The sequence below is a fragment of the Sciurus vulgaris genome, assembly GCF_902686455.1.
Source record: "Sciurus vulgaris genome assembly, chromosome: 17".
Lineage (NCBI taxonomy): Eukaryota > Metazoa > Chordata > Mammalia > Rodentia > Sciuridae > Sciurus > Sciurus vulgaris.
In genome coordinates, this window is record NC_136478.1 from 73,253,643 (window position 1) to 73,267,835 (window position 14,193).

The 14,193-nt window shown below is 54.5% G+C and overlaps 1 protein-coding gene across 1 annotated transcript; it reads left to right on the forward strand.

The window, feature by feature from the left end:
- LOC306648105 (zinc finger protein 419-like) lies at positions 1-13,436 on the forward strand. The gene is made up of 4 exons (XM_079117844.1): positions 1-152; positions 11,761-11,799; positions 12,541-12,667; positions 13,146-13,436. The coding sequence occupies exons 1-4, from the start codon at positions 120-122 to the stop codon at positions 13,304-13,306; spliced, it is 360 nt and encodes a 119-aa protein (XP_078973970.1). The 5' UTR covers positions 1-119; the 3' UTR covers positions 13,307-13,436.
- The last annotated feature ends 757 nt before the right edge of the window (positions 13,437-14,193 follow it).

The window sequence follows — 14,193 nt, forward strand, 5'->3', positions numbered from 1 at the left end:
GGCCCTCTAAAGCAGGTGCTGGGAGAGCGCAGAGCTGGCTGTGCCGAGGGGCCGGGGCGGGAGGCCTGGGCCGGAGGTGCGGCGACGCCGCGGGAACGAGCCCGCAGGGAGAGCCGCCCATGGCGGCGGGCGCGCCGCGGGGCCCGGCCCAAGTGAGCAGCGCCTCCTCGGCCAGCGGGTGTACGCGGGGGCGGGGCGACGCGGACGGAGAGCAGCCAATCGGGGAAAAGAGCCGCTGCCCGTGGCGGGGTGCGATGGTCTGGGGGCTGTGCCGGCAGGCGGCGCTGCTCCGGACGGCAGACGGCTGGTGCCTGAGGGGGCGAAAGGTCGCAGGAACTGGCAAGGATGGCGCTGGGCAAGCAGACCGGAGCCCCGCGGCTTTAAAGGTCGGGAAGGAGGGATTCCGAGTGGGTCCCGGGTCTGATAGAGCAGGAGGACAGGACCGTGTTCCCGGTGGGCCAAGCTCTGATAGAGCAAGAGGACAGGACTGTGTTCCCAGTACTTCAAGGTCTGATAGAACAGGAGGACAGGACTGTGTTCCTGGTGGACCAAGGTCTCATTGAGCAGGAGGACAGGACCGTGTTCCCGGTGGGCCAAGGTCTGATAGAGCAGGAGGAGAAGACCGTGTTACCGGAGGACCAAGGTCTGATAGAGCAGGAGGACAGGACCGTGTTCTTGGTGGGTCAAGATCTGATAGAGCAGGAGGACAGGACCGTGTTCCCGGTGGGCTAAGGTCTGATAGAGCAGGAGGACAGGACCGTGTTCCTGGTGGGTCAAGGTCTGATAGAGCAGGAAGACAGGACAGAGTTCTTGGTGGGTCAAGGTCTCATAGAGCAGGAGGAGACGACCGTGTTCTTGGTGGGCCAAGGTCTGATAGAGCAGGAGACAGGATCGTGTTCTTGGTGGGTCAAGGTCTGATAGAGCAGGAGGACAGGACCGTGTTCTTGGTGGGTCAAGGTCTGATAGAGCAGGAAGACAGGACAGAGTTCTTGGTGGGTCAAGGTCTCATAGAGCAGGAGGAGACGACCGTGTTCTTGGTGGGCCAAGGTCTGATAGAGCAGGAGACAGGATCGTGTTCTTGGTGGGTCAAGGTCTGATAGAGCAGGAGGACAGGACCGTGTTCTTGGTGGGTCAAGGTCTCATAGAGCAGGAGGACAGGACCGTGTTCTTGGTGGGTCAAGGTCTCATAGAGCAGGAGGAGACGACTGTGTTCCCAGAGGGCCAAGGTCTGATAGAGCAGGAGGATAGGACCGTGTTCCCGGTGGGCCAAGGTCTGATAGACCAGGAGGACAGGACCCTGTTCCCGGTGGGCCAAGGTCTGATAGAGCAGGAGGACAGGACCGTGTTCCCGGTGGAACAAGGTCTGAAAGAGCAGGAGGACAGGACCGTGTTCCCAGTAGGTCAAGGTCTGATAGAGCAGGATGACAGTACCGTGTTCCCGGTGGGCCAAGGTGTGATAGAGCAGGAGGAGAAGACCATGTTCCCGGTGGACCAAGGTCTGATAGAGCAGGAGACAGGACCGTGTTCTTGGTGGATCAAGGTCTGATAGAGCAGGAGGACAGGACCGTGTTCTTGGTGGGTCAAGGTCTCATAGAGCAGGAGGAGACGACCGTGTTCCCAGAGGGCCAAGGTCTGATAGAGCAGGAGGATAGGACCGTGTTCCCGGTGGGCCAAGGTCTGAAAGAGCAGGAGGACAGGACCGTGTTCCCGGTGGACCAAGGTCTGATAGACCAGGAGGACAGGACCCTGTTCCCGGTGGGCCAAGGTCTGATAGAGCAGGAGGACAGGACCGTGTTCCCGGTGGAACAAGGTCTGAAAGAGCAGGAGGACAGGACCGTGTTCCTGGTGGGCCAAGCTCTGATAGAGAAGAGGACAGGACTGTGTTCCCAGTAGGTCAAGGTCTGATAGAGCAGGAGGACAGGACTGTGTTCCTGGTGGACCAAGGTCTCATAGAGCAGGAGGACAGGACCGTGTTCCCGGTGGGCTAAGGTCTGATAGAGCAGGAGGACAGGACCGTGTTCCTGGTGGACCAAGGCCTGATAGAGCAAGAGGACAGGACCGTGTTTCCACTAGGTCAAGGTCTGATAGAGGAGGAGGACAGGACCGTGTTCCTGGTGGACCAAGGTCTGATAGAGCAGGAAGACAGGACCGTGTTCTTGGTGGGTCAAGGTCTCATAGAGCAGGAGGAGACGACCGTGTTCCTGGTGGAACAAGGTCTGAAAGAGCAGGAGGACAGGACCGTGTTCCTGGTGGGCCAAGCTCTGATAGAGCAAGAGGACAGGACTGTGTTCCCAGTAGGTCAAGGTCTGATAGAGCAGGAGGACAGGACCGTGTTCTTGGTGGGTCAAGATCTGATAGAGCAGGAGGACAGGACCGTGTTCCCGGTGGGCTAAGGTCTGATAGAGCAGGAGGACAGGACCGTGTTCCTGGTGGACCAAGGCCTGATAGAGCAGGAGGACAGGACCGTGTTTCCAGTAGGTCAAGGTCTGATAGAGGAGGAGGACAGGAACGTGTTCCTGGTGGACCAAGGTCTGATAGAGCAGGAAGACAGGACCATGTTCTTGGTGGGTCAAGGTCTCATAGAGCAGGAGGAGAGGACCGTGTTCCCGGTGGGCCAAGGTCTGATAGAGCAGGAGGATAGGACCGTGTTCCCGGTGGGCCAAGGTCTGAAAGAGCAGGAGGATAGGACCGTGTTCCCGGTGGGCCAAGGTCTGAAAGAGCAGGAGGACAGGACCGTGTTCCCGGTGGACCAAGGTCTGATAGACCAGGAGGACAGGACCCTGTTCCCGGTGGGCCAAGGTCTGATAGAGCAGGAGACAGGATCGTGTTCTTGGTGGGTCAAGGTCTGATAGAGCAGGAGGACAGGACCGTGTTCTTGGTGGGTCAAGGTCTCATAGAGCAGGAGGACAGGACCGTGTTCTTGGTGGGTCAAGGTCTCATAGAGCAGGAGGAGACGACTGTGTTCCCAGAGGGCCAAGGTCTGATAGAGCAGGAGGATAGGACCGTGTTCCCGGTGGGCCAAGGTCTGATAGACCAGGAGGACAGGACAATGTTCCCGGTGGGCCAAGGTCTGATAGAGCAGGAGGACAGGACCGTGTTCCCGGTGGAACAAGGTCTGAAAGAGCAGGAGGACAGGACCGTGTTCCCAGTAGGTCAAGGTCTGAAAGAGCAGGATGACAGTACCGTGTTCCCGGTGGGCCAAGGTGTGATAGAGCAGGAGGAGAAGACCATGTTCCCGGTGGACCAAGGTCTGATAGAGCAGGAGACAGGACCGTGTTCTTGGTGGATCAAGGTCTGATAGAGCAGGAGGACAGGACCGTGTTCTTGGTGGGTCAAGGTCTCATAGAGCAGGAGGAGACGACCGTGTTCCCAGAGGGCCAAGGTCTGATAGAGCAGGAGGATAGGACCGTGTTCCCGGTGGGCCAAGGTCTGAAAGAGCAGGAGGACAGGACCGTGTTCCCGGTGGACCAAGGTCTGATAGACCAGGAGGACAGGACCCTGTTCCCGGTGGGCCAAGGTCTGATAGAGCAGGAGGACAGGACCGTGTTCCCGGTGGAACAAGGTCTGAAAGAGCAGGAGGACTGGACCGTGTTCCTGGTGGGCCAAGCTCTGATAGAGCAAGAGGACAGGACTGTGTTCCCAGTAGGTCAAGGTCTGATAGAGCAGGAGGACAGGACTGTGTTCCTGGTGGACCAAGGTCTCATAGAGCAGGAGGACAGGACCGTGTTCCCGGTGGGCCAAGGTCTGATAGAGCAGGAGGACAGGACCGTGTTCCTGGTGGACCAAGGTCTGATAGAGCAGGAAGACAGGACCGTGTTCTTGGTGGGTCAAGGTCTCATAGAGCAGGAGGAGACGACCGTGTTCCGGTGGAACAAGGTCTGAAAGAGCAGGAGGACAGGACCGTGTTCCTGGTGGGCCAAGCTCTGATAGAGCAAGAGGACAGGACTGTGTTCCCAGTAGGTCAAGGTCTGATAGAGCAGGAGGACAGGACCGTGTTCTTGGTGGGTCAAGATCTGATAGAGCAGGAGGACAGGACCGTGTTCCCGGTGGGCTAAGGTCTGATAGAGCAGGAGGACAGGACCGTGTTCCTGGTGGACCAAGGCCTGATAGAGCAAGAGGACAGGACCGTGTTTCCAGTAGGTCAAGGTCTGATAGAGGAGGAGGACAGGACCGTGTTCCTGGTGGACCAAGGTCTGATAGAGCAAGAGGACAGGACTGTGTTCCCAGTAGGTCAAGGTCTGATAGAGCAGGAGGACAGGACTGTGTTCCTGGTGGACCAAGGTCTCATAGAGCAGGAGGACAGGACCGTGTTCCCGGTGGGCTAAGGTCTGATAGAGCAGGAGGACAGGACCGTGTTCCTGGTGGACCAAGGTCTGATAGAGCAGGAAGACAGGACCGTGTTCTTGGTGGGTCAAGGTCTCATAGAGCAGGAGGAGACGACCGTGTTCCGGTGGAACAAGGTCTGAAAGAGCAGGAGGACAGGACCGTGTTCCTGGTGGGCCAAGCTCTGATAGAGCAAGAGGACAGGACTGTGTTCCCAGTAGGTCAAGGTCTGATAGAGCAGGAGGACAGGACCGTGTTCTTGGTGGGTCAAGATCTGATAGAGCAGGAGGACAGGACCGTGTTCCCGGTGGGCTAAGGTCTGATAGAGCAGGAGAACAGGACCGTGTTCCTGGTGGACCAAGGCCTGATAGAGCAAGAGGACAGGACCGTGTTTCCAGTAGGTCAAGGTCTGATAGAGGAGGAGGACAGGACCGTGTTCCTGGTGGACCAAGGTCTGATAGAGCAAGAGGACAGGACTGTGTTCCCAGTAGGTCAAGGTCTGATAGAGCAGGAGGACAGGACTGTGTTCCTGGTGGACCAAGGTCTCATAGAGCAGGAGGACAGGACCGTGTTCCCGGTGGGCTAAGGTCTGATAGAGCAGGAGGACAGGACCGTGTTCCTGGTGGACCAAGGTCTGATAGAGCAGGAAGACAGGACCGTGTTCTTGGTGGGTCAAGGTCTCATAGAGCAGGAGGAGACGACCGTGTTCCGGTGGAACAAGGTCTGAAAGAGCAGGAGGGCAGGACCGTGTTCCTGGTGGGCCAAGCTCTGATAGAGCAAGAGGACAGGACTGTGTTCCCAGTAGGTCAAGGTCTGATAGAGCAGGAGGACAGGACCGTGTTCTTGGTGGGTCAAGATCTGATAGAGCAGGAGGACAGGACCGTGTTCCTGGTGGACCAAGGCCTGATAGAGCAAGAGGACAGGACCGTGTTCCCGGTGGAACAAGGCCTGATAGAGCAAGAGGACAGGACCGTGTTCCTGGTGGGCCAAGCTCTGATAGAGCAAGAGGACAGGACTGTGTTCCCAGTAGGTCAAGGTCTGATAGAGCAGGAGGACAGGACTGTGTTACTGGTGGACCAAGGTCTCATAGAGCAGGAGGACAGGACCGTGTTCCCGGTGGGCTAAGGTCTGATAGAGCAGGAGGACAGGACCGTGTTCCTGGTGGACCAAGGTCTGATAGAGCAGGAAGACAGGACCGTGTTCTTGGTGGGTCAAGGTCTCATAGAGCAGGAGGAGACGACCGTGTTCCGGTGGAACAAGGTCTGAAAGAGCAGGAGGACAGGACCGTGTTCCTGGTGGGCCAAGCTCTGATAGAGCAAGAGGACAGGACTGTGTTCCCAGTAGGTCAAGGTCTGATAGAGCAGGAGGACAGGACCGTGTTCTTGGTGGGTCAAGATCTGATAGAGCAGGAGGACAGGACCGTGTTCCCGGTGGGCTAAGGTCTGATAGAGCAGGAGGACAGGACCGTGTTCCTGGTGGACCAAGGCCTGATAGAGCAAGAGGACAGGACCGTGTTTCCAGTAGGTCAAGGTCTGATAGAGGAGGAGGACAGGACCGTGTTCCTGGTGGACCAAGGTCTGATAGAGCAGGAAGACAGGACCGTGTTCTTGGTGGGTCAAGGTCTCATAGAGCAGGAGGAGACGACTGTGTTCCTGGTGGGTCAAGGTCTCATAGAGCAGGAGGAGAGAACCATGTTCCTGGTGGGCCAAGGTCTGATAGAGCAGGAGGATAGGACCGTGTTCCCAGTAGGTCAAGGTCTGATAGAGCAGGAGGACAGTACCGTGTTCCCGGTGGGCCAAGGTGTGATAGAGCAGGAGGAGAAGACCGTGTTCTCGGTGGACCAAGGTCTGATAGAGCAGGAGACAGGACCGTGTTCTTGGTGGGTCAAGGTCTGATAGAGCAGGAGGAGAGGACCGTGTTCCTGGTGGGTCAAGGTCTGATAGAGCAGGAGGATAGGACGTGTTCCCGGTGCGTCAAGTCTGAATGACCAGCAGGAGAGGACCGTGTTCCTGGCTGGTCAAGGTCTGATAGAGTAGGCGGATAGGACGTGTTCCCGGTGGGCCAAGGCTGAAAGGGCAGGAGGATAGGACGTGTTCCCGGTGGTTCAAGGTCTGATAGACCAGGAGGAGAGGACTGTGTTCCGGGTCGACCATGGTCTCATAGAGCAGGAGGAAAGGACCGTGTTCCCCATGGGTCAAGGTCTGATAGAGCAGGAGGACAGGAGCCTGTTCTCGGTGGGTCAAAGTCTGAGAGCAGGAAGACAGGACCGTGTTCCTGGTGGGCCAAGGTCTGATATAGCAGGGGCATAGGAGGTGTTCCCGGTGGTCAAGGTCTGATAGAGCAGGAGGACAGGACCGTGTTCCCGGTGGGTCAAAGTCTGATAGACCAGGAGGAGAGGAACGTGTTCCTGGTGGGTCAAGTCTGATAGAGCAGGAGGAGAGGACCGTGTTCCCGGTGGGTGAAGTCTGATAGAGCAGGAGGACAGGACCGTGTTCCTGGTGGGTCAACGTCTGATAGAGCAGGAGGACAGGACCGTGTTCCCGGTGTGTCAAGGACTGATAGAGGAGGAGGAGAGGACTGTGTTCCCGGTGGACCAACGTCTGATAGAGCAGGAGAGCAGGACCATCTTCACGGTGGGCCAAGGTCTGATAGAGCAGGAGGAGAGGACCGTATTCCCGGTGGGCCAAGGTCTGATAGAGTAGGAGGAAAGGACCACGTTCCCGGTGGTTCAAGGTCTGATAGAGCAGGAAGAGAGGACCGTTTTCCCAGTGGGTCAAGTTCTGATAGAGCAGGAGGAGAGGACCGTGTTCCTGGTGGGTCAAGGTCTGATAGAGCAGGAGAAGAGGACCATTTTCCCGGTGGGTCAAGGTCTGATAGAGCAGTAGGACAGGACCGTGTTCCCGGTGGGTCAAGGTCTGATAGAGCAAGAGGAGAGAACCGTGTTCCCGGTGGGTCAAGTCTGATAGAGCAGGAGGAGAGGACCGTGTTCCTGGTGGGTCAAGGTCTGATAGAGAAGGAGGAGAGGAACGTGTTCCTGGTGGGTCAAGGTCTGATAGAGCAGGAGGAGAGGACCTTCTTCCCGGTGGGTCAAGGTCTGATAGAGCAGGAGGAGAGGACCGTGTTCCCGGTGGTTCAAGTTTGATAGAGCAGGAGGAGAGGACCATGTTCCTGGTGGGTCAAGTTCTGATAGAGCAGGAGGAGACGACCGTGTTCCTCGTTGGTCAAGTCTGATAGAGCAGGAGGAGAGGACCCTGTTCCCATTGGGCCAAGTCTGATAGAGCAGGAGGAGAGGACCGTATTCCTGGTGGATCAACGTCTGATAGAGCAGGAGTATAGGACATGTTCCCGGTGGGTCAAGGTCTGATACAGCAGGAGGAGAGGACCGTGTTCCTCGTGGGTAGAGTTCTGGTAGAGCAGGAGGAGACGACCGTGTTCCTCGTGGGTCAAGTCGGGTAGAGCAGGAGGACAGGACCGTGTTCCCGGTGGGCCAAGGTCTGATAGAGCAGGAGGACAAGACTGTGTTCCCTGTGGGTCAAGGTCTGATAGAGCAGGAGGAGAGGACCGTGATCCTGGTGGGTCAAGGTCTGATAGACCAGGAGGACAGCATCGTGTTCCCGGTAGACCAAGGTCTGATAGAGCAGGAGGACAGGACCGTGTTCCCGGTGGGCCAAGGTCTGATAGAGCAAGAAGACAGGACCGTGTTCCTAGTAGGTCAAGTTCTGATAGAGCAGGAGGACAGGACCGTGTTCTTGCTGGGTCAATGTCTGATAGAGCAGTAGGAGACGACCGTGTTCCTGGTGGGTGAAAGTCTGATAGAGCAGGAGGAGAGGATTGTGTTCCCGGTGGGCCAAGGTCTGATAGAGCAGGAGGACAGGACCGTGTTCCTGGTGGGTCAAGGTCTGATAGAGCAGGCGGAGAGAACCGTGTTCCTGGTGGGTCAAGTCTGATAGAGCAGGAGGAGAGGACCGTGTTCCTGGTGGGTCAAGGTCTGATACAGCAGGAGGAGAGGACCGTGTTCCCAGTGACCAAGGTCTGATAGAGCAGAAGGACAAGACCGTGTTCTTGGTGGGTCAAGTTCTGATAGAGTAGGAGGAGAGGACCGTGTTCCGGTGGACCAAGGTCTGATAGAGCTGGAGGACAGGACCGTGTTCTTGGTGAGTCAAGGTCTGATAGAGCAGGAGGACAGGACCGTGTTCCCAGTGGGCCAAGGTGTGATGGAGCAGGAGGACAGGACCATGTTCCCGGTGGGCCAAGTTCTGATAGAGCAAGAGGACAGGACCATGTTCCCAGTGGGTCAAGGTCTGATAGAGCTGGAGGACAGGACCAGGTTCCTGGTGGGTCAAGGTCTGATAGAGCAAGAGGAGACGACCATGTGCCTGGTGGGTCAAGGTCTGATAGAGCCAAGAGGACAGGACCATGTTCCCAGTGGGTCAAGGTCTGATAGAGCAGGAGGACAGGACCGTGTTCCCGGTGGGTCAAGGTCTGATAGAGCAGGAGGAGAGGACCGTGTTCCTGGTGAGTCAAGTGTGATAGAGCAGGAGGAGACGACCGTGTTCCTGGTGGGTCAACGTTTGATAGAGAGGAGGAGAGAACCGTGTTCCTGATGGGTCAAGGTCTGATAAAGCAGGAGGACAGGACCGTGTTCCTGGTGGGCCAAGGTCTCATAGAGCAGGAGGAGAGGACCGTGTTCCCGGTGGGTCAAGTCTGATAGAGCAGGAGGAGAAGAATGTGTTCCCGGTAGGCCAAGGTCTGATAGAGCAGGAAGACAGGACCGTGTTCCCGGTGGGTCAAGGTGTGATAGACCAGGAGGAGAGGACCTTGTTCCTGGTGGGTCAAGGTCTTATAGAGCAGGAGGAGAGGACCGTGTTCCTGTTGGGTCAAGGTCTGATAGAGCAGGAGAAGAAGACCGTGTTCCCGGTTGGTCAAGGTCTGATAGAGCAGGAGGATATGACGTGTTCCCGGTGGGTCAATGTCTGATAGACCAGAAGGAGTGTACCGTGTTCCTGGTGGGCCAAGGTCTGATAGAGCAGGAGGAGAGGACCGTGTTCCTGGTGGGTCAAAGTCTGATAGAGCAGGAGGACAGGACCGTGTTTCCGGTGGGTCAAGGTCTGATAGAGCAGGAGGAGAGGACGTGTTTCCAGTGGGTCAAGGTCTGATAGAGCAGGAGGAGAGGACCGTGTTCCTGGTGGGCCAAGGTCTGATAGAGCAGGAGGACAGGACCGTGTTCCCCGCGGTTCAAGGTCTGATAGAGCAGGAGGAGAGGACCGTGTTCCCGGTGGTTCAAGATCTGATAGAGTAACAGTAGAGGTTGTGTTCCCGGCGGGTCAAGGTCTGATAGAGTAACAGGAGAGGACCGTGTTCCCTGTGGGTCAAGGTCTGATAGATTAGGAGGAGAGGACCGTGTTCCCGGTGGGTCAAGGTCTGATAGAGTAGGAGGAGAGGACCATGTTCCTTGTCGGTCAAGGTCTGATATAGTGGTAGGAGAAGAACGTGTTCCTGGTGGGTCAAGGTCTGATAGAGTAGGAGGAGAGGACCGTCTTCCTGGTGGGTCAAGGTCTGATAGAGCAGGACAAGAGGACTGTCTCCCGGCGTGAAGGTTGATAGAGCAGGACGAGAGGACCGTCTTCCCGGTGGGTCCCGGGTCTGATAGAGCAGGACAAGAGGACCATATTCCTAATGGGTCACAGGTCTCATAGAGAAGGAGGAGAGGACTGTCTTCTTGGTTGGTAATGGGACTGATAGTGTAGGAGATGAGGACCCTTTTCCTTGTGGGTCATGGGCTGATAGAGTAGGAAGAGAGGATCATGTTCCCAATTGGTCACGGGGTCTGATTGAGTAGGAAGAGAGCTCACTCTTCTCCTTGGTTCCCTGGGCAACATTTTAGGCAAGGACCATCTTTCCGGTTGTTCCTGGGTGTGATAGAGTAGGAGGAAAGGACCTTCCTCCATTTGGGTCCGGGGTGATAAAGCAGGAAGAGCACCGTCTCCATTTTTGCTTGTTTGTATTTGCTTTTCTTAGCAGTCTGGAAGATGGAGATAGGAGAGCTTTTGCAGGGAGCAGGCTTCAAGCGATCAGGAGTCAGGCTTTGGCATGGTGGTCCTGAGCCAGCCCAGGACCAGGAGTGCCTCACGGGGCAGCTTGCTCATTCAGCTCTGGAGTTCTGGAGGGATCTGTGTGACCCACAGCTAAGGGCTGTTCGGGGGGGCCTGAACCAGAGCTTGGCCTGGGGCTTATGTTTAGGAGAGAAGATCTTCAGGTTTTTATTTCACATTCCCCTGATGGGAAGGAGGGCAGAGATGGGCCTGGTGAGTGAGCCACCCTCAGAGTGTGGAGTCCTGCAGTCGGAAGTGAGACTGACTGGCCTCCATGAGAGTGGAAGAGTGTGGAGTGTAGATGAGGCCCGAGGTAGAGAGCAAGGTGCTGGGCAGCGCAGGCTGGTCACTCCAGACTCAGTGCGTCTTTACTGTCTGCTCCCCATGGAGAAGAGAAAGGCCTAAATTTGGTGCCTAAATTTCCCCAACCTTAAGGTCAGAAGGGTTGATTGATCCCCTGCCCCAGTGGAAGCACACCCGCCCCACAGCAGAATTGCTACTGGTGGAGTTATAACAGGCAGCAAGTTTGCCAAACCTACCCACTTGGTTTTCTCAGGCTTAGGTCCTATATTTATTGACTTTTTAATTTATGGAGTGGGCATTGATTGATCAAGATTAATACTTACACGTGGGGGTGTTAAAACAGCATGGATTGTAAGCACTTAATACTTGGTTGAAATTTTAATATGTTCAGCATTTGACTAAAATCAAATGTCTTGCTGGGAATGGTGGCCCACATCTGTGATCTCAGTTATTCCAGAGGCTGAGGCAGGAGTGTCCCAAGTTCAAGGTTATCCTTGGTAACCTACACCCTGTCTTAAAAAAAAAAAAAAGAAAGAAAAAGAAAAGGACTGGGGATGTAGCTCAGTGGTAGAGCACCCTCTGGGTTCAATCTCCAGTACCAAAAAAATACAAATAAAATATAAAACAATGCATACAGGAACAACTAATGTCTTAAATATCAAATTCTTATTTCAAAGGTATATTTAAAAATCACCCTACATTACCAAAACCTGCTACTTTATCAAAGCTTGCCAGTTTATTTGCACTGAAAGTATTGATAGATTATGTACTTAGTAAAGTTAGTACTTGACACACAGGAATGAGTTTGATAAAAATAACACTCCTGTTGGATGGGCACCATCTCATCACTGTTACCTATGGCAACACTGATGCTGAGGAAGTTTGGATACTTGTCAAGGGCACATACCTGGTAAGAAATCACAGACTCAGGCCCAGATGTTAGGTGATCAGGTATATGTGACTCCAGGATGTGAGGAAATTTAGAAAGTCCCTTGAAAAGCCAGTATTATGACCTGCTTTTCACATCCTTGTTTTTCCATAGGTTCCTATGGCTGTAGGATCACTGAGAGATGACGAGGAGGTAAGTGTAGGGTGCCCAGGCCTCACCCTCCTTAGTTCCCACCTGCATGGTCTCTGGGATTGTATTGTCCTGGGACTCCCTACACATCTAACCTGTCTGCATTCCGTGGAAGGGGGTCATGTGGTGTCAGGGCCCTGAGTCCGGATCAGGGATTATATGGAGAGGTTCCCATTCCTGGAAGCCATTGACATGAGATTCAATAAGTATTGAAGTTGTAGTGAACAATGTTAGGAAATGCTTTGAGGTGACGTTTTGCTGGGAATGCTCAGGCATTGTTAGGTTTCCATTATGTTTGGTGGAATGGTCAGAGGCAGGAACTGTGCCTCTGTTCTGAGACGGAAAGGAGGTGTAGTACGAAGAGTGATTTGTATGCTGGAAAGTGTATATGAATGGTCCCAAGACTCTTGTACTGAGGGTATAAGGGACAAGTGACCCAAAATCTGGCTATATCTGAGAAGCACGATGTGGAGGACTCCAGTGAATTGCCTGGCAGGACAAGGGCAGAGCTCTGCCCATTCAGCCCCAGAGATTGGATGGACTCTGTCCACCTGCTTATTATTGCCCTGTGCCAAAGGCAGTGGTCAGTGGAAACTTGAGAGATTGGGTATCCATGGCTCCAGAGCCTAGTATCTCCTCTGAAGTAGGGGGTAGGAAAGAGGGTGAGTAGAAGTGAATTTGGGGGGATGCTGAGAGTCCCAGGTTAGGAGCCTATATATGAACTCAGTCCTTCCCCCGTGACAGGGTCATGTGACCTTTGAGGATGTGGCTGTCTACTTCTCACGGGAGGAGTGGAGACTGCTTGATGATGCTCAGAGGCTCCTGTACTGTGATGTGATGATGGAGAACTTTGCACTTGTGACCTCTCCGGGTAAGGTGGTCCTCTTCACAGCATCCTGTGTGAGGCTGTCCCAGAGGCAGAGGTATCCTTCCCAAAGCTGGGCCATGCACACTGCCGCTTTCTCCAGTGACCTGAATTAGGTATTGTAGGTAATAGGCTTGGGCTGTGTACATTACCACTTTTCTCTATGAACTGCCCCAAAACCATGCCGGCAAGGACTTGCGGATCAGGAGTCTTGCAGTCAACCTAATGAATCTCACCCTGTTGGCTTCTCAATGGCTCAATGATGCTGTGTAAATCCATAGCAGTTCTGTGTCCCAGATTCTGCCCTCTTCCTTTAGGTGTGCCTGTGCCAGGAACTGAGGTCATGGTGTGGTCACAAGTCTCCTGGGTTGTTTATAAGACACTCTTCCAATTCTTTTTGTATTAGTTTTCTTTCCTGTGGTCAGTTGTGAAGGGGGTGCAATGGTCCGGTGTTGGTCACTTACCTGTCCTGTCTTTTCCTTAGGGCTCGTGTATTCTAGGACCCATGGAGTTACTCAGCTGCAGTCGTGGGGAGAGCCCTTTGTTCCTGCTCAGGGAGTTGTGGCGCCAGCCCTGCGAGGTACTTGGAGGGTAGAGCTGGGGGAGATGTTGAGCTCAGCGGGATTCCTGCCAGTACTCTTCTAGTGGTTCTGATGTTCTGCGGGCGAGGCATGGCTGACTTCCGTCTTATCCTCCCCATTTGCCTGCTTATCGTTTCTGTCATTTTGACCCAGGGCTATTCCCCACCTCTGTTTTTCATCTTTTACCCATTCTTTTGTAGCACTTGCCAGCAGTGTTTTTTGCTGAATTTGTTGGGAGGTGACCAGTTATCTCTGAGTAGCCTGTGGACACAGGCTATTCAAGTGCAGTCGGTTTTGGGGAACCTGGACATGCCCTTATGGACTGTGTGCCATGTCCACAGCAGTTGAGGCATTGCAGAACGCTGTTTGCAGGCAAGTGTGTGAGAACCCTGCTCATCCTTCCTGTGCTGTACCCTGTTCTGTGTCATTGCTGCTCATGAGGCCTCCTCAGTGTGTGAGCTTGCCAGGTTCAGCAGTTCACAGTGAACCCTTTCCCACCTCACCTGGCTCCCTCATTCTGCCAGAAATGTCAGGGACTCTTTACTGGGAATATCTGACACACAGTTATGAGTGTGTGCTGCTCATACTAGAGCCATACTCTTCATCAGCATCTCTCTGCCTTCAGGTTGTTGGCATAGAGCAGTGGCTGTGGAGGCTCCTGAACAGAGTGTCTCCACAGAAGTGAAAAGTGAAAACCTTCACCAACATCAGAAGCTGTGCTATGGAGAGAAACCCTTAAAAAGAGAAGAGGACAGGGTCTCAGTTTTGAGGAGCTGCAGTCTCCATCTAGCACAGAAGTCTTTGCAAATCAGAGAGGGTGGGAAAGATTTTACAACCAGCTCCAGTCTTCTCAAGTACCAGGTGACTCACCATGAAGTGGAGCCCCCCAGGAGCCCTGAGAGTGCAGAGGCCTTTAATACTGGAAAAAGGCACTACAGGTGCAGTGAATGT

What these genes read in the sequence shown, in the direction of transcription:
- LOC306648105 (XM_079117844.1), top strand. Translation starts at nt 120, where the DNA reads ATGGCGGCGGGCGCGCCGCGGGGCCCGGCCCAA. An exon ending in CGCCGCGGGGCCCGGCCCAA is followed by an intron (nt 153 to 11,760) that starts GTGAGCAGCGCC and finishes GTTTTTCCATAG; the next exon opens with GTTCCTATGGCTGTAGGATC. An exon ending in CACTGAGAGATGACGAGGAG is followed by an intron (nt 11,800 to 12,540) that starts GTAAGTGTAGGG and finishes CCCCCGTGACAG; the next exon opens with GGTCATGTGACCTTTGAGGA.